Source organism: Aspergillus lucknowensis (genome assembly GCF_044049455.1).
Source record: "Aspergillus lucknowensis strain CBS 449.75 chromosome Unknown BJX67scaffold_28, whole genome shotgun sequence".
Lineage (NCBI taxonomy): Eukaryota > Fungi > Ascomycota > Eurotiomycetes > Eurotiales > Aspergillaceae > Aspergillus > Aspergillus lucknowensis.
In genome coordinates, this window is record NW_027263572.1 from 247,669 (window position 1) to 273,919 (window position 26,251).

A 26,251-nucleotide genomic window follows, 5' to 3' on the forward strand; every position below is an offset into this window, starting at 1 on the left:
AGTGGGCACCATCAAGCGGTCAGACGGCGCCAGCGGCGACTAGCAGCAGCAGCAGTGCCCAAAGCAGGAACGAAACAGGCCATTTTTGCCAGCCAGATGACGGAGGCGAGAAGAGGGATCATGAGTTGGTTTCCAATCTCGCTTTTTTGAGCGTTTCTTCTCGTTCGTGTGTTGTTCCAGCATGAGAACTGGCTCCAAAACATAGCACCAAGCTCACTCGCCCAACCAAGCATGCCACTACCTTGACGTCTCCTCTTGCTTCCGTCGCCCTTCCCAGCAGCAAAATCCCTGCTCAGAAAAGTACGACGAAACCAGTTGGAGTACAATGTCACGCTTCAGGGCGCGAGTTGGAAGACGGGGATTGGATGGGAGCAACCGATCGATCAGGACGAGACACACCGATCACTTGCCTCACCAATTCTGACCCGATTGATGTCCGCTTGGCTTGCGCTGTATCCACTCATTTGATTATCGACAGGGCTACCTACAGTGTTCCCCATCAGATTTCCCTGCGATGAGCTGGCTGTGACTTGATTACGTTTCGATTCCCTGGGCTAGCTTCACCAAGAGGAGCATCGTGGGTCTCCTGGACTTCTTGCTTCCCGATAGGAGAAGCAGCAACAGCCCGCAGACCTCACCTCTGCCATACACTCCTGCCTGCAAGATCAAGGCGCTCCTCTCCTTACGAGAATGGTCACGAGAGGCTCACCCTGACAATTTCTGGGTGGATTGCAGGTGGGCATTCTCCGGAAAGAGCTCCGATGCTTAAAGAGCTGCGTCCGCTCTATATACTTCCTTCGCTGGTCCTTTGTCTGGACATCGTTTTTTCTCTCCTTCCTACCCTTTCGTCAAGCCCACGCTATCGCGCTATACTTCCACGGTTTCTTCCGCCTTCTTCATTATTCGAGGACGGCGAACACCCATCCTACAAATACATCCCAAAGCCTCCTTTTTGATTTCTGGTTGATATCATTACTACATATATAACCTGCAGTTCCCTGAGAAAAGCTTTGCTGAAGTATCTGCTCAGGGAAATCATCCCCACATATCAACATGCCTCTTTCTCATCTAACCTTGACCGTTTCGCACCTTCCAACCTCCACATCGTTCTTCCTCTCCTGCTTACAACCCTTGGGTTACAAATTTATTGGACGCCATGACGACTATATCGGGTTCGGTCAGAACTCCGACGAGCCTGCTGATTTTTGGATAACGGAGCAAAAACCGGGGTAAGTGAGCTCTACAACCACATCACTCTAGCAGCATGTCTAATTGGCTGACAGATTCCCCGCTGGCGCGGCTCATGTTGCGTTTCCCGCATCCTCCAAAGATGCGGTCCACTCTTTCTTCATCTCCGCACTTAAAGCTGGGGGGAAACTTCATGGGGAACCCAAGACACGCGACTCCCAGTCGGGTTACTTTAGTGCTGCGGTGATGGATATGGATGGAAATAGCATTGAGGCAGTATGGCGTCCCGGGCCCGATGGTGGAAGCAGCAGAAGCTCTGTGGCCAGGTCAGTGGTCAGCAAACCAGCTCTTGGCCTCCTCGAGAACGGATCTGTCGTTTCGAAGGCTAGTACTATGAAATCCGACGCCAAATCCTATGCATCCAAGGCGATTACCACCGTAGATCGCAGTGGTCCTTCAGAACGCAGTGGCTCGGTCATATCCCGTGAAATCCAACAAGCTCCCTCGCAGACATATGTCGTCCACACTCACACAACGCAAAAGAGTGATGATGGCCAGGCTGCTAAGACCATTGTTGGCACGCTCATTGGTGCTGCTGCTGGCGCAGCAATCGCCTACGCCATGTCCAAAGGAGACTCAGAGACAGCAGAGACAATCCCCACGCCGCAATATCCTCCTACGGCATTTCGCCAGCTCCCATCCTCACCAGGGTTATCACAAGCCCCGTCCCAGATTCAGGACTATCAAGATTATCGGGCCATTGAGGCGGCCCCTCCCCCAAGCTCCTACTCTCAAGCAAACTCTCGCCCCACGCTAACCCGAAGTGTGACATCAAAGAATCCCTGGGCAAGCACCGTCTACGAGGGTACAGAATATGGAACCAGAGGTCCAAAGGGGGGTGTTTATATTGAGGACATGGCCCGTCGCGCTTCAGAAGGGAAAATTTACAACGAGAGCGAGATTCCCCTTCGTGCCATCGAGTACCCTCCCCCACTCGACGCCCAACAATATGCCGGCGATGTCAGCACCCTAATCAGCTCTTTCCGTGAGAAGTCCAACATTTCCGAAAAAGGAAGCGTCTACTCCAGGTCTACAATCAAAGCATCGAAAACTCAGGCCCAATCCTATCATAACTCCCACCATTCCGTCACCAAGTCCAAATCCCACGCTGGTAGCACTGCCTCTTCCGCTCGGACCGCTCGCGAAATTCCCCTCCCAGAGAGTTCAACAGCCTCCAACGCCTCCTCCCGTAGCGGTGCTAGGCCAAGTGCGCCCTACGACGACGTTGATGTGGACACGCACGTCACACCCGATGACTCAATCAGTCAAGTCGGTGACTCTTCCAGACGCTCTTTGCATTCTCATCGCTCTCATCACTCCCATAAGTCACACGCTTCACATACTTCCAGACGCTCCTCTAAATTTGATGAACCCGTTCGGCCCAGTGACAGCGTCAGCCAAGTCTCTAGTAACGCCACGCGGGTGTCTCAGAGGACCATCAAGGCTGGTGGAAGTATTGCGGGCGGTGGTTCCAAAGTGGGCTCAAGGATGAGCAGCAGTCGAAGGGGAAGTCAAGTTGCATGAGTCCTGCAGGATGCAATCATTCATTATTCTTTATACTCGACTTCCTTTCCCCTCATTCTCATTCATCTTCCCGTCAACTTCACATTGTCAGACTAACAAATCGCTTGTCCCCTTCCCGATTATATAGAGTATATTAGGGTCACATTACCTGCCGTGCTGCTTAGAAGACCGACGGACAGTACCTGCTTCGATATACAATTACTTGTTTGTGCATATATTTATCAGTGTGCATATTTGTCTTATTATTTAGGCTACGTCCTCAACTTCAAGACGTATCTCATGATGTTGACGCAGTGGACCGATATATAATGCAAACAATTCCTTCACTTCAGTCACGCGAGTAATCGACCGTATTATCTCAAGACATAATTCTTGAACATGGGTTCAATTCCTAGGCCCATCGCAGACGTGACCGTCGTGGCCTGATTATACACTTAAGAGGTGATAGATTACCAATGGTAGCTTTTCGTACGACTGGCGTGAGTTGGTTTTGTCTCAATATAGTATTTCATACAATTCCATTCCCAGTCACCAGTGCTATTAACATCTTCCTCCACCCCGAACGACTCACGCAACCCCTTGACAGACCTATCCGTGAGAAAGGCCGAACGACGGACTGCAAAGACAACTGGCTCTGCGACCCCGACCCAAGAGAAATCACCATGCTTGGGTTGTATTGTGAATCATGTAACATTGTCCGACTCCATTCAGTAAAACAAAAGATGCCATGAATGCATGATGATTTGGTCATAATGATCGTTGGATATGACATTTCCCGCCAAAAGGAGAAAACCCGAATCAAGCTAATAATAGATTTAGAACACGCGCAAATGGTCCGCGGGGAAACAACGAAGAGATCTACGATCACGGTACGCCAGGTTCCTGCAGGTTGCCGCAAAACACGAGAAGGCGCGGGTCGCTTGGGGAGACCAAGGGGGGCCGTGGAAAATTGACAGGCGAAGATCAGATAGCGTACTTGCGAGTCCATTCACGAGCAGTTGCTTCGTATCGGGGGCGGTCGGTCTTGTACACATGCGCAATCTCAGGCACCAGGGGGTCATCAGGGTTGGGGTCTGTGAGCATGGAGCAGATCGAGAGTAGCACTGAAAATGCCCGTTATTCCCGATCAAACGACAGATTATTGGATGGACGAACCTTTGGAGATTGTCAGAGCCGGGCTCCACTGGTCCCGGAGAATGTCAAGACAAATACTGCCATTGGAGTTGATGTTGGGGTGATAGATCCGGGTGTTGAAGTTGACCTTCGGTGGCTTAAATGGGTAGTCGGTAGGGAAGTGAATCGTTAGGAAGAACACGCCGCCCGAGTATGGAGAGTCTCCCTAAAAGTAATTGTGTTAGTAACAATATCATACGAGAGATGGCCATGCCAGCTTGGAAGGTCCTTTCTCCCAGTATAAAGGGGAGGCTCCGCAGTGGCCATTCCACAAGGGACTCTGGTGACTTACAGGACCCATGATTGTTGCCTGCCAATGAAACTATGCAGTTTGGAAGATCTCATGTCAGCCTCTATGTGTCTCGATGGAAGGAAGGGATCGCATCCAAACGGCGCCGCGACGAGCGACCGTCGAAAATGGCAGTGAGGGGGAGGAGAAGCATACCAGATCCTCTCCAAAAGGGCCAGCAGAGCAGGAGGATGGAGGATCACTATAATTGAGGTGATACATTAGCATCATGACGGAGATAGTGAAATGCTGAGGATGAATTGTTCCCGGGGGGTGGCTTTCGAGGCCTCCCCGCGATATGGCGGGAAGACGCAGGAGAGGGGTTGGCTTACCGGCCGAGATCAGTGAGCTCCTTGTTAATTCTCTTAAGAGCCATCTTGAGTTCGTCTGAGGATGAAGAGGAGAGAAGGAAGGGAAGGCGCTAAATCAGCCGGTCGACTGTTGAAGAATGAGTGGAGTGATATCGAATTTGAAAGGCGGGTATCTGTAGAGTCAAGAGCCCACCGTCAGTGACGCTGGGAAGAGAGGACTTGGCGAATTCAAAAGAGAAAAGGACAGTGAGAGGAGCAAGGAGGGTGAGAGATTTCGACAAGATATGGAGAGAGAGAAGAGGGAAGAGGGAAGAGGAGGGGGAAAGGCCATGGCATTCTTACTCACAATGAGGATTACGTCGGGCGAGGCTGGAGGAGGGGAAATTGAAGTGGGAGAAGAAAGAGACGTTTGGAAGATGGAAAGAGACTGGAAGAAAGCAACAGACCGCCGCCGAACCAAGCCTGCTGCCCGTCCCGTTACCACCACATTACCCCATTCTTACCAACGTTACCAACTGACCCCCTCCCAAATCGGGCCAAATTGGGCGCCCGCTTACCGATCATTACCGGACAAGGCGCATCACCAGCCACCGAATCTCACCAGCCACACCCCCACCACATCCGCCTTGAAAGGAAATTCGACAGTCATCCCGTCCTCGGCGTCTCGGGCCAGAGGCAAAAAAAAGAAAGAGAAAGAAGATCTGAGTCAATATCTCCATCGCCCGTACACGGTGATCCGGAATTCTCAGGGAGGGCAGCCGACTCAGCATCGCCACCCTGCAACAGCTGACTGTGCTGTCCGAAAATTGCTCTTGTTTGACAGGACCAAAATTTCGAGGACGAGCAAGACGCGCACAAGGCGGACACTAAAGACGCCCAACTTGCTCGCCAACCACACTCAAGGCCACTTCCCACTGCGCGATGCGTGTCATCCAATTTATTGGAAGACAGACATCCAGGCTCAAGCGACCTCCTCCATCTTTGGCATGATTTGCCCCGCTCGCGTGCCCACGTGGCGCAGTTGACACGTGATGCATACCAAGCAGACTCTCCTCCAAAGTTGACACCAAGTGATTAAATTTTTAAGTACAGGCTCAGGTGTTTCTACCGGTTCAACGGGCCTCCTCGAGGCAATCTCGAGACGTCCATGCTCAAAGCCTCCTTCAGACAAACGCCTGGATCCCAGTGATCGCACGACCAAGAATCAATGCTAAGTTCAGCAGTCAGTATCAAGGCTTTCTCAGGCAATGGTAATGTCAAGGCGAAGAACTCACCGTGGATATCGCTCTGTCCCTCATAAGTCTGCACCACAAATAGGTTCGCCGCATGTCGAGCAATATGATATTCGTCACTTGTCGCATTACCACCGAAAATTTCCTGGAGTCTGTGGAAAAGTGCACCCATACGTTAGTCTGGTAAACAAAAGCGGAGGAGAAGAAGCCGCAACCGGGCCGGAACAGGTCGTAGACGTACGTCCGAGAGTTGGCAAGCGCCCGGTCACAGTTTTGCCTCTTTATCATTGAAATCATTTCTGGCGTGGATTTTCCAGCATCCTTCAGTCTAGCAACCTGCGTTGCTGCCAGGGTGCCGTATGTGGCGTCCGTCGCGGCATCTACCAACTTTTTCTGGATGAGCTGGTATTTTGCCAGAGGATTACCCTTGAACTGCTTCCTCTCCAAGGCGTACGCCCGCGCACGGGCGATGCAGTCTTCCAGGGCACCCATCGCCCCAAAGGCAATCCCCAGACGAGCACTGTTGAGGCATGTGAATGGTCCAGTGAGCCCCTCAACATCAGGGAACATATTCTCTGCCTGTACCGGGCAGTCATCCAATTGGATCATCCCGGTAATGGATGCGCGAAGGGCTGTCTTGTTCTTGAGGGCAGGAGTCTCAAGCGTTCCCGGTGGGCACTTGCTGCGCTCTACCACGAATCCACGAATCTTTCCGGTGCTTTGCAATTTGGCCCAAACAATCAAAATATCGGAGATAGGCGAGTTGGTAATCCAGGTCTTGCTCCCGGATAACAGGTACACTCCTTTCTGATTAGGATGTTCGCGCGCGGTTGTCTCCATCGAACCCGGGTCAGAGCCGTGGTTGGGCTCAGTAAGACCGAAGCAGCCAGCCAACTTACCCTTGGCCAGCTCCGGGAGAAGCCGATCCTTGAGCTCCTGAGACCCAAACTCATAAATCGCAGTCATTGCCAGAGAGCTCTGCACAGACATGCCAGATCGGTATCCAGAATCCACGCGCTCGACCTCTTTTGTGATCAACCCAGAAGCGACAGTGCTTACCCCAGCGCAACCATATCCCTCAATGCTAGCGCCGAGGAGACCAAGTTCGCCCATTTCTTCCAGGATATTTCGGTCATAGTTCTCGTTCCGGTAGGCATCTGTTGAAGAGAAGGGAAAAAAAGTTAACGCTCGATTTCTTCCATACCCGCCGGGAGCCAGGGAGAGTAGCAATGTCAAAGACGGACGGTTACTTACCAAGAACCCTGGGTTGCAATCGCTCCTGGCAGTATTGCCTCGCTGTATCCTGAATGGCCAATTCCTCCTCCGTGTACAGCTCCGACGCGAGAAGAGGATCCTCCCAGCTGAAATTTGTCGCATACCCACGCGCAAAAGCAGTGCGCGACGCTGCGGGGGTCTTGGCCAATTGGCCTACCGATCGTGAGGCGGTGCGGAAGAGAGAAGAAGGATTCATAGCGCAGATAAATCAAAATCGAGGCAGTTTAGGTGTCTTCGGAGGGTCAATTGAAATGCAAAAAAAAATTTGGTCAATGGAGGAGAAGACGGTGTCATCGGGGAAAGAGCTGCGGGAGAGCCCAAAAGCTCTGTGAAGGCAAACCTCGGCAATCTGCGGGAGGAGCTTCCAAGCAGCCAAACAAGAAGTAGCTGTCGAGTCGCAACACGCGAAGGTCAATGAAAAGGACATAGTCAGGAATAACGCCGTATCCGAGTCCATTATATGCCCCAACCCAGCCGAACGCCGCGGAATGGACTTGGAATTTTTACTCGATATCCGCGGGTTGCTCTTGCGATCCGTCGGAGATGTGGTCGAATAACCGCAAGCCGACAACCGCACTGGAGGCGCTCACCTTAATCAACTTGAAGAAAATTACTCACGAGTAAGGACACTCGGTTTCTGTAGACATATTACAGTATGTGACACGTACGAGATGTAACTTCTACCTTGCCGTACCCAGGAGGGCAAACCAGCAGCTAGAGACCTAACGTGCTTTATACAAATCCTCCACGTACCAGTTTGAAATTTAATAAGACATCAAGTCTGACGAGGAGGCTCTATTCTTTTCGCCACCGTTAAACCTTTAGAGAGTTAGCAAATGTATTAGTGTCATGCCTTTCCTCCGCCTCGCCTTCAGAGTCGAAGAGAAATGAGACAGGCAGGCACAGCCCAATCAGCAATCAGCATAGAGGTCCTTTCGATGTCAATAGAGCCCTATTCAGACTCTCATTAGGCAAATGCATTTCAGGCAGTGCATGAGTTAGGTAGGACGAGAAGTGAGATTCCTCCGCCTTTCCCATTTCACGGTACTCAGGGGCTGATAATGTGCTGCACCTTGATGAATCACGCAGGCATCTGGGACTGAAGGAAGTCGAACACCCCAGTAGGGAAATATTCTTCGTCAAAGCCCCATAGGTCGGCCATCATGGGGTCCATGGAGCCTTCTGAAAGCCCGCCTTGCTCTTTCATTTCAGTCTCAAACCCATTTCCCCTTTCGGCGGATAAGGGGGCAACACCTAACAACGGAGGGGGATGGCTCAAAATTGTATCCCGCTCGCCTAGTGGTTGGGCCCCGGGAATGACTACGGGTTTGAACATTGAAGAATGGTCATATGAACCCCGCCGCGCAGACTGTTGAGAGCCACAGTTCCTCTTCTCCCATTCCTCGAGGCCAGTGAGCATTTTCCTCAAGCCACGGGATATGTGGTAGCTAAGATGCCGCTCGCTAGCTCGCTTGCTACAGGACACCATCAGTTCAACGATTCGGCCGACCAGGGCACGCACGTACGAAACGTCGATATGTAGGCCGGCCGATGCGATTGAGTTTTGTTGGTTTTGGCTACCGGGAACGATACTCGAGCAGCCTTTGGCAGCAATTTTCAAAAGGAAAACTGCCGCAAATGTGATCATGCTATGAAGGTACAGCGGGACACCGACCAATGCCCTTTGTATGTCAGGTTCATCCAGGACAATCATGAGCGTCCCAATGGCAGATTCGATGGCTAAGTTTGCCCGCTTCTTTCGTTCAGCGGACATAGGACGCGTCGAGTTTGAAGAATGGTACGTTCGCAAAGCGACCGAATTCAGCTGTAAGCGGGAAAAATTATAGTGTAGGTATACAGCTTTATAAGGATAAGCACCAACATACCGACTTCCGGCTGTAACGCCAAGAGGTCAGTAAGAGACAAAGGACTAACTCCGATGAGACGTGGCAATTAATCATACCTAAACGCGGTAGCCATGCAGATTGCCATCCACTGAGGTTAGCATCAAATTCGTCGATCTTAGAGAAATCACTTTCTGGAACCTCCAAATCAACGTCGGGTCCGAAGGCGTGGTATATCCTAGTGAGGATGATGAACAGAGCCACCTGACTATGCAGACGAAGATCGGACTGCGAGACTGATGGGGAAAGTGTGAATGTATGATGATTGGAGATGCTGTAATCTTCGTGGATTATGGGCGGTCGCCCGTAGGCGATAGAGAAATGGTGTTCTAAAGTCTGCCCGAGTCAGGAACCGATCGACCCAGAATGGGAGTAAGGATGCTCACATAGAGAAGGTACCACAGTCGGGCCTGTTCTATGTGTTCTGGGGAACCGAGGGTAGCTTTCCGGTAGGCCTGATGGAGGTTGCGCTCCGTCGCGATCCGAACTGCATACCCAGACAGCTTCCAACTAACGTCAGCGAGCCAAAAGGCGCCGATGCATAAAGCCCTTAAATCGTCCAAAGTATGATGCCTGTCTAGCATTGACTCCGACGCTAATTTTGCGAACTCAGTGTAGCATGTATCGAAAGTCCTTTCTTTACAAGGCAGATGGAGAGCCGTCACGGCTAGGATAGCTGCGGATAGCATGGAGGACGAGTGCCGCAGCGCCGAGAGATCTTTATGTACGAGTAATATCCCATCCCACAGATAACGGTTCAGAACACGATCAAAGTGGTCAAACAATTCTTCTGCTTCGCGTAGTTCCACAGCTCCGCGCGAGATAAAATCCGTCACGAGGGCTCGATCACTCGCATACTGTCGTTCGGGAGAGGTGGCTCGTACTTCGCTCAACTGAGTTACCTCATACAAACTCCCCATGGGCGCAGTGACAAGTGACATTGCACCGTTCTCTTCTCTGTCGATAGCATATTGCGGTTGCTCCTGAAAGGTTTTTGTCAGAGCATTTGGTCTTTCAGCACCTAGACGCGGTGCACGATCAGTCGGCTTGGTCGGTGTGTCGTCTCCGGTAATCAGCGGGTTATCTTCCGTTGACACGGTAGACATCTTGCGACCTCGCCTTTTGAGGGGTGGTTCTGTTTGTTTTCCGACCGCTTGATAGTAGGACAGTTCGGGTAATTGGGCCTTTCGAAGCAAATCGGCCATGGCAAGTTCAATGGTTGATTTCCACCTGAGGTGTAAGAAAGCCTCCGGTTAGTAACGCCAGATGCAAATGAGAAGTGCTTCAACAAAGGTGGATTTACTCTGCCTCATCGTCCAGTAATGTCTGGAGACTTTTGTTGACGACACACTCCAAGCCCATTCGACGACATCGTTGACAGACTGTGTCCCCCGCATTCATGTCACACCGGACCTTGTGTCGCTTACACTCCGTACAGGCGCGTATCCTCCGCGATATCTTCGGAACATGCATCGGGCTCTGCCGTGAGTCATTCTCCGATACAGAATGTGGGAGCGCGCCCTGAGGGGACGAACCCGAGGACACCTCGCCATTGCCTTCAAAATGGGGGCGACTCCGTTTCATCGCGAAATGACAGCGGTGCTCATTGCCAGAGACAGAGACCCAAACGCTCCTTCCGTTTCCTGGCCGTTCTCCAATCTGTTTTCACCAGCGGCACGGCGGCCACAGACCAGTCAGATAACCGAACAAGAGAGGGGTTGGCACGTCGGGGGCAATCCGCTTTCTCCTCATGCAGGCTGAGAGCAGCAGCTCCGCTCCTGTGACCAGTTCACTGTCTTCGCAGAGCGTATCCGACTACAGAATTCCGTGCCGAGAGAAATTCGCCCCTCCGGATTGCCTCCTCGCTTCCGAAGTCCAGAGTCGAGCTGCGGTCTTCATCTCCAGGTCTTGCCCCAAGGAGCCTTGGGGAAATCCAGGTGGGGTTATAGTCAGGTGATATGGATCTGGGCCCGGCACCTGTGAAAACGCGCTATTCCTCTTACAGTCTAATGATGTCGGCGCGTCCAAACGCGTTGTGCGGTCACCACCTGCATCTGATCTTCTTTTCCCAGCTCTGCAGAGCCATGAACTTTGACGCTATCTCACTCAAGTCCACGCGACAAGCCTACAATGGGTATCAAACGTGAGCAGGGTTCTCCAGTTACGAGCACATCGCTCTACATCGTCTTATTGTTACTAATAAGTCTTCCAGACCTCTATCAAGTGATTGCCGAAAATGCGCCTGATGCTATCAAGGCAGGGGATATTAAAAATCACTTTGGGCGGAAGGTCGCTATAGTATGTTTCAAGCTCATGAATTTCCGGTCATTTTGATCTCACGCCACGGGAGGAAGAGCTAACCTGATACTGGCGATAGGATGCGTACGTAATTGTGTATCCCGATAACATAGAAACAGCGGATTTTAGCACTAATGCGCTGCAGATCCATGAGTATCTATAGTTTTCTCATTGCCGTGCGCTCCGAAGGACAACAGCTCATGAGCGACACCGGCGAGACCACTTCACATCTCATGGGCATGTTCTACCGCACGCTACGCATGGTCGACAACGGGATCAAGCCTCTATACGTCTTCGATGGGGCTCCTCCAAAGCTCAAGTCTGGGGAACTAGCAAAGCGGAGCGCACGAAAACTCGAGGCCACAGAAGCACATGAGGAAGCAAAGGAAACGGGTACCGCGGAAGACGTTGAGAAGTTCTCTCGGCGGACGGTACGAGTAACAAGGGAACATAATGCGGAATGCAAGAAACTTTTGAAATTGATGGGTATCCCATATATCGACGCCCCGACAGAAGCAGAGGCACAATGCGCCGTTCTTGCGCGCGCTGGGAAAGTCTACGCGGCTGCCTCCGAAGATATGGATACACTATGCTTCGATTCTCCTATTCTGCTAAGGCACCTTACCTTCAGCGAGCAGAGAAAAGAACCGATTCAGGAGATTCACCTGGCTCGTGCGCTAGAGGGAATGGGTATGGATCGAAATCAGGTAACTTCTCCCACCACCCACTTGCGCCCTCCTACTCACAATTCGCGTCGGACCTAGTTTATCGACCTCTGTATCCTGCTGGGCTGCGATTATTTGGAGCCCATTCCCAAAGTCGGTCCCAACACCGCATTGAAATTGATTCGGGAACACGGCACACTGGATAAGGTAGTGGAATCGATCGAAAAGGATCCTAAGCAGAAATATGTTATACCGGAGTCTTGGCCATACCAGGACGCAAGAGAGCTGTTTTTCAACCCAGACGTCCGAGACGCCGAGGATCCGGAATGCGACTTCAAATGGGAAGCGCCAGACATCGAGGGCCTTGTGGAATTCCTGGTAAAAGACAAGGGGTTTAACGAAGACCGTGTACGCAATGGTGCCGCCCGACTGCAGAAAAACCTGAAAACCGCGCAACAGTCACGTCTGGAAGGTTTCTTTCGGCCAGTCGCCAAAACAGACGAGGAAAAGGCGAGCCTGAAGCGCAAGCATGATGAGAAGATGCAGGAGCAGAAGAAGCGCAAGAAGGAAGAGGCGAAGGCGAAGAAAGAAGCAAAAGCGCGACCTCGCGGTGCCGCATAGGACTCAGCGCCCGGAGCGCCCGGAGCGCCCGACGAGGGGCAAAAACAACAACAGCATGATCCGGAAAGGCGTTCATGGGAGTTTAGTGATAACAGATAGCAGCTCCTTTGCTTGTCTAAGTATAGCAGATTTTTGATGACATGACTAGAAACATCCCAGGTCCATAACTCTTGCATGTGCTGTAAAACTAATCCCCAGGGCCCGTCCAGCGGCTGGGCATAAACCCATATTTCCCCTCTGGTCCCAGCCCCAACCCTCCTATACAATGGCGAATGGCGGCCAAGTGCCTGACGACTCAAGACCGCCATCAATGGCCCAGGAATAGACCTCTTCCCAAGCCACCGGTTGTCTTGATCTATATTTCGCGGGTGACAATTATGGCATCGCGGTTTAGGCTACCCTTTCGTCATCGGTACACGTCACGAGGAATGCAGTGTTAGCTGGGCCGACGAGTCGGCATATATATCCAGGTCCACGAGTCAAGGCAAGGATCCGACGACCAGATATCGCCACACCATCTCCTAGGTACGCCGTGTCATGAACCCGATTAGGAATTCCACGAAGTCTTGAGACAGGACGCAAGTGATAAAGGGCGAATTGCGATTGTCAGCAGCAGGAGAATGTAACTTATCCTCGAGCTTTAGCAGCGCAAGCGGCCGAGCCAAGCATTCTCGGAGCTGCCTGTTTGCGACTGCCCAGGTCACTAACCACGACTGATCGAGGCACACACTCAGACAATAGAATCATTCGACTTCCAGGTGGAAATCTCGGAGAGGCTCCCCCCGTCTTCCTTTGTCCTACGCGTGTCTGGAGCTTGGGCGGAAGGATGCGGACGGAGTCTTAGTGCTATTATGGCCTTTGTCCTGCTCGCCTGCTCCGAGTCGAAGCGGCAGGGCGTCCCCCGAGGCGGAGCGAAGAATGAGGTTCTGATCCGTGGGAAGCAGTCTCTTTCTTGCTAGAACTTGATGTGACTGTTATTTACTACTCAGCACTTCCTTGCCATCCCCTACTTCGGCCTGCACGACCTGTAAAGCCTTTCCGCAGGAGGGTGGCACGCACGACTCATAAATAACTTGAATTGACTTGAATGCTTGACTGGCAACCGGGCAGACAACCAGACCATGGATCCGGATCCAGATCTCGATCACGCAGAAGCGAACCCCAACCATGGCTCGACCAAAGCTGGCGCTGTTTGGGACAGCGCTAGACCAAAAAGACTTGGTAACATCCATCATTCCCCCTCGTGCTCTGGGGTCACAAGGCCCGCTTTCTCTCTTGTGTCCTACCAACTACCGCTCCCGGAAGGTCTTATACTGTGCAGATGGGTTGTGGGGGTATAATGCAAGGGGAAGCAGATGGACAGACGGCTCGTCTGATTGCTGATTTCAGCGCAAAATGCTAGGAGGCGTTGAGCTTGATTGGACTGCAGAGTCTCCTGCTGTGGCATCATAGACTGTGAGCCAGAAACCCATACATGCGAATCGGAGCCGGTTATTGATTCCAGAAGCTCTACAACCCCCCTTTCCCATTATGGAAGCATATACCAAGTAGACAAACCGCTCGAGCGAATGTAATTTAGTCTAGCCGTCTACAATGATCCCTATAGCTTCAAGAGGGGGATGGGCGCATTGCGCAGAGCAGCAACGCCTCGGAGGATAAACATAACAAGGTTGTTGATGCGACTTCAAGAGCGCGCCACCGAACAGACGCGGCAACGTGGTTGACTCTTCCGTGGGAATGTGCCTCGGACTCTTCTTGATCGGCTGCTCGAACGGAGGGCCCGACAAAGGAGAGAGACACTCGGGGGGGAGGAGGAAATAAAGAGCTTCAGGTGATACGCAGAGGGTTCAAGCTGGGGAGCATTCGCGAACTCAGTGTGGGAGAGCACCAAATCAAGGCCCGACCGACGACAAGATTCGAAGAATATTTACGACCCAAAGGTGGGGGACTAAAAATCTAAAAAAAATATGTCGGTAATCTAAATCTGCCAATCAGCCAAGGAGAAAAAGTACAGTCAGAAAAGAAGCGAAAGGCGACAAGGAAAAATTAAGGGAAGAGAGGAGGGCGATGAGTCCCTGACGTGTTTTGCTGCTTGCGAGTGAGTGATCCTGTGTCAACACCCGCTGCCCTATATAAAGCGCGCATGCCCCGCGTACTTCCCACTCTTTCCCTCTCGACTCTTCTCTGCTTCCACCACCTCTTCATCTGCACTTACCTGTCTTCCATCGCTGGTCTCTCGATCTTCTAGATCTTCTTTCTATATACCTTTGATCTTCCCTAGTAACTCCATCCCTTCAAGATGCCTCCCAAGAAAGCGACCACTGCTGCGGCCAAGAAGACCGCCGGCCCAACTCACGCCTCCTACCGTGGTATGTTTCCGCTGATCTTTCATCACCCCCCCTTCGCGTCATGATTATTTTGGTATCGCTTTTGTCGCGAATAAATGCTGATTCTTCCAATATAGATATGATCAAGGTCGCCATCCTGAATGTGAGTTGATCACGTTGTTTCTGGAGTCTCTTGGATCACGCCGCCGGGCGGGAGCAGCCCCCCGACCGTGGCATGCCTTCCTCCCTTTGATAATCCCAACATCACATCGGACTTTCTCTATTTCATCGTAATCTTGGTCGCTAACATCTTTCGTTTCAGCTGAAAGAGAGAAATGGTAGTAGGTACGTTGTTTTTGTGTTCTTGAGCCCCCCAAACGACATCACTGTTCAGCGACGTCGCTACCCTCGCCGTCGCCCGTCATCATGACCCTGCATCTTAAACTAACTTTGAAATCTCCGTAACAGCCGCCAGTCTATCAAGAAATATGTGCAGGCCAACAACAAGCTTGCTCCTGCTTCCCAGAATGCCTTTGATAGCCAGTTCAATAAGGCAATCAAGGTTGGCGTTGAGAAGGGAGATTTCCTTCAGCCCAAGGGTGAGTTCTGTCTTTGTCGCACACTTCCCCATCCTCTTGAGGACTTTGCTCGCTACCTTTTCTCCATCTCTTATTCAAAGCATTGGCTTCTCCACACCGACACTTGCGCTCGTTTACCGTGCGCATTGCTAACCCATGTTATTCCCAGGTCCCTCTGGCCCCGTGAAGCTTGCCAAGAAGGAAGCTCCTGCTAAGCCTGCTGCTAAGGTAATCATTCGTTCTTTTTGTTCATGTATGGGAACTTGCTGACGCTTCTCGAGAAACCTGCAACCACGACTAAGGCCGCCGCTCCCAAGAAGACCGGGACCAAGAAGGCCACCAAGGCTGAGAAGCCCAAGACCAAGAAGTCAACCGCCGGCGTCAAGAAGTCCGCCGGAAAGCCCAAGGCTAACACCGCGAAGCCTCGCAAAACTAGCACTGCCGTAAGTCGCCCTTCTCAGTCTTTGTAGTCGGCTTGCTAACGGCTATCAAGGCTCCTGCTGTCGTTGATAAGCCCAAGGTTGTCAGCGTGACCAAATCCGGCCGTACAACCACGACGGCGGCAAAGCCCGCCGTAAAGGCGACTAAAAAGACCGCAAAGAAGGCCTAAATATATAGTCGTCTGTTGGAGATTGTTTTGAGCGTCCTCCTGATGTTTGACTTTGGTTTTACGCGATGTGCTTCGGGGTATCTCAGGTTGTGTCCTCCTGTCCTTCGGATGTAATTCTTTGTTTATTCTTTCTTCGTGGGGAGGGTCTGGGATATCTTGGTTTTCTTGCACGTTTTCTTGCTATTTTGGTTGGGTTGGCGTCCTGTGATGGGATTTTGGAACGGGAAATGTTGTCTGTTTGCCTTAAGCTCCTGGACACGATGTAGCTCGGGAATGGGATTCTTACCAATTCCAGTTCGTTTCTGTTGTGTTCTTCCAGTGACAGTAGTGATTGGGGATCTGTTATCGTCCCTGATTCAACTGGGATATCAGGCACGCCATATCCGATGTCACCGGTTCGCACTGGTGCATCCAAGCATGGCCAACGTTGTTTCCTTTTTCGTATTGCGTCGTGCCCAAGTAACCAATCGATCGACCTTCGGCTGCTCGTACACATTTGCAGCGGGCTTTGATCGGCTGGGTTTGTTACGTTACACGCGCCTGTTTGGTGGTTGCAAGGCGATGGAGATCGTGAGTGGGAATGCGTACCGAAATATATTCCCATACGAAAGGCAGGCTGGATATTTTCAGGAGGACCCCCGCTTCTGCGGAATATGAATAGCTCCTCGATCGTCACCAACAGGTTGAGGGCTATTCATGGCCCATCCGCAATTCCGGCCCGTTATTGGATGTCTCATACTACCTTGGTGCTGATAAGAAGAATCTGCCGTGGCAACATGGCGGAGGTGAGGTGGTGGTTGGGGTTGGGGTATAAAATTATGCATCATGTTTGCTAGAAGGCGACTTACTACATAAGTCAATTATGAACAGACTGGGGATGGGCTTGGACTGTTTCTAAAATAAGACTCCAGAATGCAGAGCAACGAGCGGATCGCTCAGAGGGCGCAGTGGTCTGATTATGGCCTCATGGAGATAAATATGCAGACAAATACTGTTCTATAAGATCTAGTATATAAATGATCGAGAAATCAAGAACACACACTGTGAGGGACGCTTGCTTGATCCGTTTGAGAAAGGAAACCGGAGAAGCTGAAAGGTGGAGCTTGCATTGAACGACGGACAGGCTCCGTTCCCCCTGCCTTTGCCCAGGAAGGGGCCTGACAACTCGGCAGTAGGAATACTTCGAGAATCAAATGTTCAGAGCATCAAGGAGGTTCATACAGTTCAAGTTGAAGGGAACAGGAGACAAAGATCCAGTTCTCGACGCCTGAGGAGAAACACTGACTGTTTGGGAATATTACGCGCTTTTGAGCGAGGATTACCGTACCAGAACCATCGTCAGCCTTTTGCTTTGCACCGTGGACGGCTTCCCAATCTTCGAACTTGGCAACACTAAACCTGCCAGTCGAGTTAGTGCCAGCGCTCGCTGTCCTTCCATCATCATTGATTGATTCTTCGCTTCATTGGAATTCCTCCTCCTCCCCCAGCCCATCGAGCGCCTTATCTCATCTTTTCCTCCCTCTCTTGGGTCATCCGATCTTTCTCAACCCGTCCCCTCTGCCTTTTTACCAACTTACCCTCTTTTCATCGTCTGCTTCATCCCCGCCTTCCCTTGTGACGGATACGCTCTCGGGAGTGTCGGATTGTTGAATTTTTGCCTATCTTCGGGCTGTTGGAACATGCTAATCAGTTGCTGAATCGTCTGCCACGCCGCGGCTGGCCGCTTCGTTTCGACGAGAAAGGTGTTCTTCCTAGTCTTGAACCGACAGACCATCGTGTTGCTCTCAACCCCTTGCAACGCTCCCTTCGCCGACGAACGAGAGTATCGGAGGTGTTTGGCAGATTCCTTCTGTCCGTCTCCTCGTCTTCTCTTTGCCTTTAGGCTCTCCCCCCTCTGTTTCTATCATTCCTGCGCCGTTCGCACCTCCCGGCGCCAAGAACGACCATGCCGTCTTTCTCGAACGATTTCTCTACACAGACCGCTACTGCTACCGCGACACATCCCCGTTCATTCGGTCCGCCTCATGAGAGGGCGCATGATAAAAATTCACTAGGAAATACTTTTGTCTGGACAAATTGGCCCAATGGCGACTCTAGCCACCTTGACACCCCCTCAAACGATCGTCATCTTCCAAACGGGAGCACGTATTCCTTGGCTGGACCCCGATCGAGCGCGAGCTCTTACAATCGCGAATTCCTACAGTCAAAAGATGGAAGTCTACACTCGTTAGGAAATGGATCGGCTCGCGAATATCGAGAGGGCAGGCCATCCTCCGTTACAGTGGAGAGGGAGTTTCCCCGCAAGTCATCTGACGCAGGGGTTGGTGCGACCTCTCCCACTGCTTCCATTGCTAGTCAACAGGTCAACGGAGCATCCTACAGCCATAGGTCGGTTAGCACCAATCATGTGGTGAACGGGGATTATTCGCGACCGTCTGTCGATGAATTGGTTTGGTCAGACTCGGCGGGCAACGGGTCTGGAACACGGCTGTCGACATCCCTTCCTGATAGCAATGGTCGTCTCTCTCCGGATCCTGGCCGCCTGTCTCCCACCCAGAAAGGCACTTACCGGCATTCCTCTCCTCCGCTCCCAGCAGGGGTGAACCGCAGTAACACACAAGATTCGGCAAACTCGAGTCTTCGGCAACGACATACTTTACAAGTCCCGAGGACCACCAGCGGTCGTCGAAGTAGCCGTGACCAACCGGACGACGTATCCTACAGCAGTGGTCGCTTATCTCCCACTGCAGGAGTCCGCCGTGCGTCTCTCGGTCTGGCGCGTCGCCCCACGAGAACGAATCAATCGGATAGTTTAGTTGACGAAGCTAATCCAGATGAAGATGCAGCTCGATGGGCGGAAGCTATCAAGCAAAGGAGGGCGTCAAGGCGGAAACGTCGTGACGAGGAAGATGACGATAGGGTTGTTGTAGGGACGAAAGTCGATCGCAACCATGTCAACTGGGTTACGTCTTACAACATGCTCACCGGAATTCGGTTCACCGTTTCCAGAATCAACGCAAAAATGGACCGGGAGTTGACCCCTGCTGATTTTGATGCGAAACACAAGTTCTCGTTTGATATGTAAGTGTTGCTATCTGTGCGTTTGGGCATTTCGACGTTTACTAAATCTTGACGTTCTCTCTCAGAACCGGTAACGAACTGACGCCTTCAGCTCAGTACGATTTCAAGTTCAAGGATTATGCACCCTGGGTTTTCCGGCACCTACGATCTAAATTCCGCCTTGATCCTGCCGATTACCTGATGTCCCTTACGAGCAAGTATATTTTGTCGGAATTGGGCTCCCCGGGGAAAAGTGGCAGCTTTTTCTACTTTTCACGCGACTATAAGTACATCATTAAGACGATCCATCACGCAGAGCACAAGCTACTCCGCAAAATTCTTCCCGAGTACTACAAGCACGTGGAGCAAAATCCGAACACCTTGATTTCGCAGTTCTACGGTCTTCACCGGGTCAAGATGGCCTATGGTCGCAAGATTCACTTCGTCGTCATGAACAACCTCTTCCCACCTCACCGCGACATCCATTCCACATTCGACCTGAAGGGCTCCATGATCGGCCGCGAGGTGAGTGAAGATTATATCAAAGGCCACCCCAGGTCTACCATGAAAGATTTGAATTGGCTTCGGAGGAACCGCCAGTTAGAGTGCGGTCCCGCAAAACGCGAATTCTTTCTTGCCCAGCTCAAAAGGGATGTAGAATTGTTGAAGCGACTTAAGATCATGGATTACTCACTTCTTGTGGGTATACATGACCTTGAAAAAGGCAACGAAGAGAAACTCCGCGACAAGACGTTGCAGGTCTTCCAACCGGGAGCGGATCGCGAAGAGGAAATCCACCCAAATATGTTAATGCGTACCCCATCGAAGTTGGAAAACGAACGCAAGGCCCGCGAACTTCGAATGCTTATTCAAAAGGAGCGCCCTGTGCCCCTTGATAAGGCAACTGCGAAGATGCCGGATGAGATACTCGACGAGCGTAAGTTTCATGTGTTCTACTCGGATGATGGAGGGTTTCGAGCCACACATGAAAACGGCCAGCCTGGCCAGGAGGTTTATTATCTTGGAATTATTGATTGCTTGACACATGTATGCTTTGCCCCGTGTTTCACGCTGGTGAATCTGGCTAACACTCTGGCTAGTATGGCACGGTGAAACGAATAGAGCATTTTTTGAAGGGCCTTACGCACGATCGGACCCAGATATCGCCGATTCCCCCAGAGGGGTACGGAGAACGGTTTGTCGAGTTTATAAGAAGGATCACGATGTCCAAGGAAGAAGCGGAACGACGTCGAGAAACGCAAGCTCAGGAGCGAACCAGCTCTTCTGAGCGATCCGCACCACCAACGGTTCATGAATTATCAAAACATGCTCCGGCCGTGCCAGCCACCGGCCAGCAGCCAGCAGAGGCTAGTGGCCTTACATCAAGTGCATTACCAATCGTGGAGGAAGCAGGCGAGGGCAGCAGCGTCGGTGGGCACAGTCAACCTAGCCCGCGATGTCCTTCGCCACACCTGGAGAAGGAGTTGCCAACGCCACCAGGGCAAGACACTCCACGGCCTCCGCAAAAGCAGAATGGGACCCTCCAAGCTGGTCAACACCTCTCTGTTCCTTCGTGATGTTTGCAGGTTGCTATATACCTCCTTGTCTTCTATGCATCTCTCTACCGCTCTGAGCCTCGTTTTGCTGATTCTGATGATATCCCACTCGCAATATCTCCATCTAAACCGATTTTCAGCGCGGCAGGCTAGTTCTCAACCCACGTCCTGACTTGATGTTCTCATGACTGGTACGAGCGAGATATTTGGACTGTCGAGCACTTCACGTCACATGAGGACGGTTGCATTTGGCCAGAGTTGACTATCTTTACGCCAGCATTTCTGGCTGCTTATATTTCTTGGTGGAGCGCCGTCTTGGCTCTCTACATACTTCTGCCATTATTCATCAAACATCAGAGAACGTCGGATTCGACTCTCTTAAACACCTCTCTTGCCTCTTATTACAGTTCTTCGAAATTATCACGCTCTCTGTTTTCCTTCTCGGTGCCCAACCTTCGTGTTTCTCTCTGTCTTTGCATTAACGGCGGCCATAGGTGGCTCGGGAAATCCTCCGACCTCTCTGCGCACCTGCACATTGTCCAATCTCACATGCCATCCTTTACATTTCCTTTTGTTTGATACATGAGAATACCCAGATACCCATATCTTCGTTGGGTACCTCGATCTAGCCTTCCTTCACAAGCGATGTTACTTCGGTCCCCTTAGCATTATCTATGCTTGCGACCGTTGTTTGGCATTATATCCTGCTTTCCTCCCTTTTCCTTTGCCTGCCTTTGGACACATGATTTGGAAACTGGTTTGGACTTGTGCGTGGGTTTGTTTGAGCGACTTCGTCTCCCTATTTTTTTGTTCTCCCTTCTTGGTTTTGATCCCTTTTCCCTTTCTTGTCACCATGTCTTTATAGAAAATTGATAGAAGAAGAACAGCAAGTAGAGGATCGATACCAATATCGCGTTATTTCTGGAATGGAGTTTCTTGTTTGTTCGTGCCTTCCTCCATTATCTAGCTTGGGGAGAGATAAGCCTGTGTGTGGTATAAAAATGCTTCTTGATATATAGTAAGACACAGATAATTCGATACTCGAATTCTGGGATTTCTCTATGTATTGTACAACCCGCACATTCCCCGGGATCCCAGCGACAGAGGTGTGCTGGACTAATATAAGACGATGAACAACCCACAGTATACCTAACCCAAATACGTAATACAGAACAACGGATCCTATTGGTACATAAGTCGGCGGGGTCGAGTCAGGAAGCTTCTGACAGAGAGGAGGATGAGGACATGAGTCGGGTGAGTCCAGTGGAACTCGATGTTTTTGACTTGAGGGTTACAAGGGATCATTGAAGCTCGCGAGAGCGAGCTTGAGCCATTACCAGGTTAGGCTACCGCTTCCCACAATAGCCGTTTACCACGAGTCGGTGGCTAACGCATGGTACAAGCTTTACTTCCTTCTGTTCATGGCCTTCACGCACATCTGCGCAAGGCCGGCTTTGGCCTCGCTGTCGGGGAAGATGCTGATGGCCGCGACGGCCTTGTCTGCGTATTCTTGGGCCAGGGCGCGGGTTTGCTCGACGCCGTTGCTGCGGTAGACAAGATCACGAGCCTAGTACGAGCGATGAGATGATTAGCTGTTGTGCTTAGCGTCTTCCTTGTTTGGGTATGGGGTGCATACCCGCTGCACGTCTCCTTCCTGGCCAAACTTCCGGCCAACCAAGGGACCTAATTCAGGGTTTTGTTTCCAAGCGAAGAGGAGGGGCGCAGTCGCAAGACCTAGTTCTAAGTCTGCGCCGGCGGCTTTGCCGAGTTCCACACCGCTAACGGTGTAGTCTAGCATGTCGTCTACGAGCTGGAAGGCGAGACCCAAGTTGCGGCCGTAAGAGTAAGCGGCCTCGACAACTTCAGGCGTACTGTGCCCGAGTAGCGCGGCTGCGCGGCACGATTTGCTGATGAGGCTGGCTGTCTTTAGATACGTCTTCTGAAGATAGTACGAGATGGTGTCATCCGTGAACACAGGATTCTTCTCGTCCTCTGCGGTATTCTTGAGCTGCATGAATTCGCCCTCGACGAGGTTGGCAATTACGGTGGCCAGGAGTTCAGTTACCTCCGGGTCTCGTAGACGCGCCAAGGCAACGGATGCACGGCCTAGTAGGAAGTCACCGGCCAAAACGGCCATCTTGTTTCCGAATTGGATGTTGGCGGAGTTGGAGGAGCGACGGGTGACGGCGTTATCGATGACATCGTCGTGAAGAAGGGAGGCTGTGTGGATCAATTCGGTGATTTCTGCAAGCCGTCGCTGGGAGGGAAGGATATGTTCGTCGCCAGCGAAATCGTACTGGCCCTCTGCTGATGGGGAAGATGCAAACCGATCCAGATCTGGATTGGTATCTGCGAGAACTGAAGGAGAGGTTATGGGGTTGTTGACCGTCACGAATGGGTTTCCGGGCGAAGGGCGATTCTGTTGTGGAGTAGTCAAGGCCGTTGCCTGGGACATAAGCAAAACCAGGAGAGGACGCATATGCTTGCCCTCACTTCGGGTATAGTACTTGGCTACCTTGTCCAACGTAGGATGGCCTGAACCAAGCAATTGACGGATATTCTTGGTCAGGAATTTGAGCTCTTTCCCCACGATCCTCAGCGGGTCGACCGAGATACCGGGAGGGCCTTTGGGAAGGCCCTTGAAGATCGTCTGCGCGGCGGAAACAGCCGCACCAAAGGGGGAGACATCCTTCCGCCGGGTGGGATGGTATTGACGTATTTGGCAGTGAGACCGGTCGCAGCGAAGGCCACAGCGAAGGGATTGCCAGCGTATCCGTGTCGCTTGAGATGTGACGGGAGACGACGACAGGACCAGCTTATGAGCTGGAACGGGGCGAGCTTTCATGCTCGATATCGGCAAAAGGAAAGAAATGACAGCCTAATCAAGCATGAGGAGGGACAAACGGTCGGTTTGGAGGACGCTGTTGTGCTGTGGTTCTTTTTGGGGGGGGTGGAAGTCAAGTCCGCAAATCTTGGAAAGCGGCGGAGGAGCTCCGCTCGGGCCGGATCGGGACTTCTCACTCTAGGGCTGTTATCTCGATGCCGCATAACTACAGGAATTGGAGGAGTCTGCGCTGGTATAGCGTCAATTTACAATATGTCGCCCGAGACGCTCTCTTCTCTAGAAACACGAATGCGAGTTACAAAGGGAATAAATCAGTTGCATCGGAAACACAGGAGGAATTTGCAATAGGAACACAAGTTAGAAGATCCCTTTCCACCTCCGAACAAAACGACATCGGAGGCCTGAAAAGGCAAAAGAAAGCGGGACCCAACAACCGGAACCATTAAATGGCGTCGAAGTCGCCACCGGCATCCTCATCGTCTATGTCTCCTTCCTGGATTTCCTTGGCCAGCTCGCGCTCACGTTCCCTTGCCTCCTGAGCGCTCTTCAGCTCAAGACGATGCTGGTTCATTGGAAACCTCATCGCCTTTTGGGGAGGGGTAAAAAGTTAGCGGGTAGTTCGCGAACAGACGGACGGGTTGGGGTACCCGAGGAAGAAGTCTTACCTTAACACTCTCGTCATGGAGACCCAAGCATGCCCTGATACGCTCATGGAAAACTTCTCCAGGCTCCCTAGTAGCATATATATCTCCAACCTCCTTGCTCTTCATGAAGCCTCGTTCGTGGTCCAAGGTAGCCTCAATCACACCGTCTCGAATTGCCTTGGCGACGATATACTCGGCGGACTCTTCGCTATCCAACCCTAGGCGGAGACAAATGTCCCGAAGGGAGATACGGGAGTAGGAGAGAGACATCATGCGGATGCCCGTCTTGATCACATTTTGTCTCAGACGTAGGATGAGAGTGTATGTGCCATCATTCCGGAAAGTTGCGCTGTAGGTGTTGACAATGTTCAGGAATCCATCCAGGTCACCCACACTCACGGCTTGAACGAGGAGGAAGTAAGGATGCAGAGCCCGTTCAAGCGCGGCTTGCCGGAAGATCGCACGGTCTGGGATATCACCCATTAAGAGCTCAACAACGACAAGCAGCTTGTGGGAAGCCTGGTAGAACCCACGTGCGCTGTGGCTGGAAGGCGACTTTCGAGTCGCACCGATCAAGTGTCCATGGGCCTCGGTATACTGCAGCTGGATCGCTCGGATGCGACCCAAGTAATACAGGTAGCGAGCGATCTGATTGTTCGATGCAGACGAAGGGAAGTGGTTGTGCGATATCAACAGGTCGGCTTGTGATATATGCGAGGTTGACAGATAGTTGCGGAGGAGGAGTGTCATGACAGTAGCTTGAGTGTCCACATCCTTTCGGAGGACCGCTGTCCGCAATGCTGCAAGTAGAGGCTGCCGGATTGCGGTAACCGTCGCGGCGGGGGACGGGGGAAGGGGAGCAATTTGCTCGAAGAACAGAGAGTAATAGAAGTACACACGCGCAGCAAGAGAGTCGAGGGTACGACGATTAAGGGTACGGAGTCGGTCAATCAAACTGGTCGAAAACTTCGCGCCTCCCTGAATGTCCTTTCGGTCGTAGAGATAGATCTGAACTAAAATTGACAGATAAACGTCAATCTCAGGGAGAATCTCCTTTGAAGCGGACTTGTTTTTATCGCTGTCAACTTCCATCTTCGTGCTCGGCCCAATGTTCTCGAAAGCATTCGCTTGGTTGACCGCGTCTAGCAAGAACAAAGCGGTGGTACTTGACTTCGGATAGGCGTCTACAATGACTTTTGCAAGTACTTCCGGCGTGATCTGCTTACGCATCGATGATATCGACCTCAGAACGCGGAGCGTAAATCTGGGATCAAAATGGGTTACGGCTCGTTCGAGCAGCGTGAAGTTTGTCTTAATATCTGAGTTAGACAGGGGAATAGCCTAGTTAGTAAACTGATACATATTCAGAACAAGGGACATTGGTGACAAACCTTGAATAGCCTTTGCCTTAGGATCAATCTCAGACTCAGTCTCCTCGCCTTCGGTACCCTCCATAGCTACATCGCCTTCCTGGTTCTGGCCATTGTCGCCGGAATTCCTCGAGCCCTTGGTAGGGGGTACTACAACAGTCATTTTCTGGTCACCTTTCCGGCCCTTACCGGCGTTGAATGAGGATGTAGGCCCACCTGCCGTATCCTCTCCCATCTCGACATCTTCAGAGCCATTCACGCCATTTTTCGTCGCATCGGCACCGTTGGTATGCGGCTGATCCCGCTGTTCTCCCATGCCGGAGTCCGAAGTGGTATTTGAAGAGGCGGCCTTTGTGGACTTGGCCTTGTTGGCGGCGGCGCGGGTGGGCGCCGGCTTATCCTTGTTGGAGCTAGAGCTCTGAGAACCAGAACGAGCCTTCTCGCCGTTAGCAGACGAAGGGGTATCCGACTTGTTGTTTGATCGCAAGGAGCGCCTCTCAGATGGCATTTTCTTTGGTCTGTGGACAGCTTAGAGGTCAAGTGAGCAGAATGTGGACTGCGGTACCGGAGGAAGGGGTGATGATAGATAACAATCCAAGGAAACTGAGAGGGACCCTTGGGAGCAAAAAGAGCACCGGGCACAACAAGAAAACCAGAAAATCAAAAGGATGATGAAGGATGGGAGCTGGCTAACACTGGAGAAAGTGGTTGATGAGGTGGT

General features: G+C 51.7%; 8 protein-coding genes across 8 annotated transcripts; 4 read left to right on the plus strand and 4 right to left on the minus strand.

The window, feature by feature from the left end:
- The first annotated feature begins 337 nt into the window (after window positions 1-337).
- BJX67DRAFT_150753 (VOC family protein) lies at window positions 338-3,308 on the plus strand. The gene is made up of 2 exons (XM_071024796.1): window positions 338-1,229; window positions 1,284-3,308. The coding sequence occupies exons 1-2, from the start codon at window positions 1,054-1,056 to the stop codon at window positions 2,770-2,772; spliced, it is 1,665 nt and encodes a 554-aa protein (XP_070884973.1). The 5' UTR covers window positions 338-1,053; the 3' UTR covers window positions 2,773-3,308.
- A 427-nt stretch (window positions 3,309-3,735) lies between these two features.
- BJX67DRAFT_372876 (acyl-CoA dehydrogenase/oxidase) lies at window positions 3,736-7,248 on the minus strand (the record flags this gene model as incomplete). Its single annotated transcript, XM_071031311.1, has 8 exons — window positions 3,736-3,875; window positions 3,928-4,111; window positions 4,238-4,267; window positions 4,391-4,436; window positions 5,719-5,755; window positions 5,820-5,929; window positions 6,019-6,934; window positions 7,032-7,248. 8 exons carry the CDS (start codon window positions 7,246-7,248, stop codon window positions 3,736-3,738), a joined length of 1,680 nt encoding a protein of 559 aa, XP_070884974.1.
- Window positions 7,249-7,643: 395 nt separating this feature from the next.
- On the minus strand, window positions 7,644-10,642 carry BJX67DRAFT_149977 (uncharacterized protein). The gene is made up of 4 exons (XM_071024790.1): window positions 10,260-10,642; window positions 9,343-10,186; window positions 9,016-9,292; window positions 7,644-8,948 (listed from the first exon to the last, which is right to left on the minus strand). Exons 1-4 carry the CDS (start codon window positions 10,538-10,540, stop codon window positions 8,134-8,136), a joined length of 2,217 nt encoding a protein of 738 aa, XP_070884975.1. The 5' UTR covers window positions 10,541-10,642; the 3' UTR covers window positions 7,644-8,133.
- Window positions 10,643-11,037: 395 nt separating this feature from the next.
- On the plus strand, window positions 11,038-12,700 carry fen1 (multifunctional nuclease RAD27). Its single transcript, XM_071029449.1, has 5 exons — window positions 11,038-11,099; window positions 11,169-11,254; window positions 11,334-11,338; window positions 11,400-11,961; window positions 12,019-12,700. Exons 1-5 carry the CDS (start codon window positions 11,087-11,089, stop codon window positions 12,538-12,540), a joined length of 1,188 nt encoding a protein of 395 aa, XP_070884976.1. The 5' UTR covers window positions 11,038-11,086; the 3' UTR covers window positions 12,541-12,700.
- Window positions 12,701-14,717: 2,017 nt separating this feature from the next.
- On the plus strand, window positions 14,718-16,096 carry BJX67DRAFT_151122 (histone H1/H5 family protein). Its single transcript, XM_071024797.1, has 7 exons — window positions 14,718-14,909; window positions 15,005-15,030; window positions 15,190-15,212; window positions 15,336-15,466; window positions 15,615-15,673; window positions 15,727-15,888; window positions 15,939-16,096. The coding sequence occupies exons 1-7, from the start codon at window positions 14,840-14,842 to the stop codon at window positions 16,053-16,055; spliced, it is 588 nt and encodes a 195-aa protein (XP_070884977.1). The 5' UTR covers window positions 14,718-14,839; the 3' UTR covers window positions 16,056-16,096.
- BJX67DRAFT_151127 (uncharacterized protein) lies at window positions 15,951-16,804 on the minus strand. The gene has a single exon (XM_071024798.1). It carries the CDS (start codon window positions 16,657-16,659, stop codon window positions 16,138-16,140), a length of 522 nt encoding a protein of 173 aa, XP_070884978.1. The 5' UTR covers window positions 16,660-16,804; the 3' UTR covers window positions 15,951-16,137.
- A 970-nt stretch (window positions 16,805-17,774) lies between these two features.
- On the plus strand, window positions 17,775-20,976 carry BJX67DRAFT_151166 (1-phosphatidylinositol-4-phosphate 5-kinase). Its single transcript, XM_071024799.1, has 3 exons — window positions 17,775-19,136; window positions 19,202-20,162; window positions 20,216-20,976. Exons 1-3 carry the CDS (start codon window positions 18,001-18,003, stop codon window positions 20,690-20,692), a joined length of 2,574 nt encoding a protein of 857 aa, XP_070884979.1. The 5' UTR covers window positions 17,775-18,000; the 3' UTR covers window positions 20,693-20,976.
- Window positions 20,977-22,076: 1,100 nt separating this feature from the next.
- On the minus strand, window positions 22,077-26,038 carry BJX67DRAFT_372882 (proteasome regulatory particle lid subunit RPN3; the record flags this gene model as incomplete). The annotated part of the gene is made up of 5 exons (XM_071031312.1): window positions 22,077-22,238; window positions 22,308-23,509; window positions 23,982-24,102; window positions 24,182-25,479; window positions 25,552-26,038. The coding sequence occupies 5 exons, from the start codon at window positions 26,036-26,038 to the stop codon at window positions 22,077-22,079; spliced, it is 3,270 nt and encodes a 1,089-aa protein (XP_070884980.1).
- Between the last annotated feature and the right edge of the window lie 213 nt (window positions 26,039-26,251).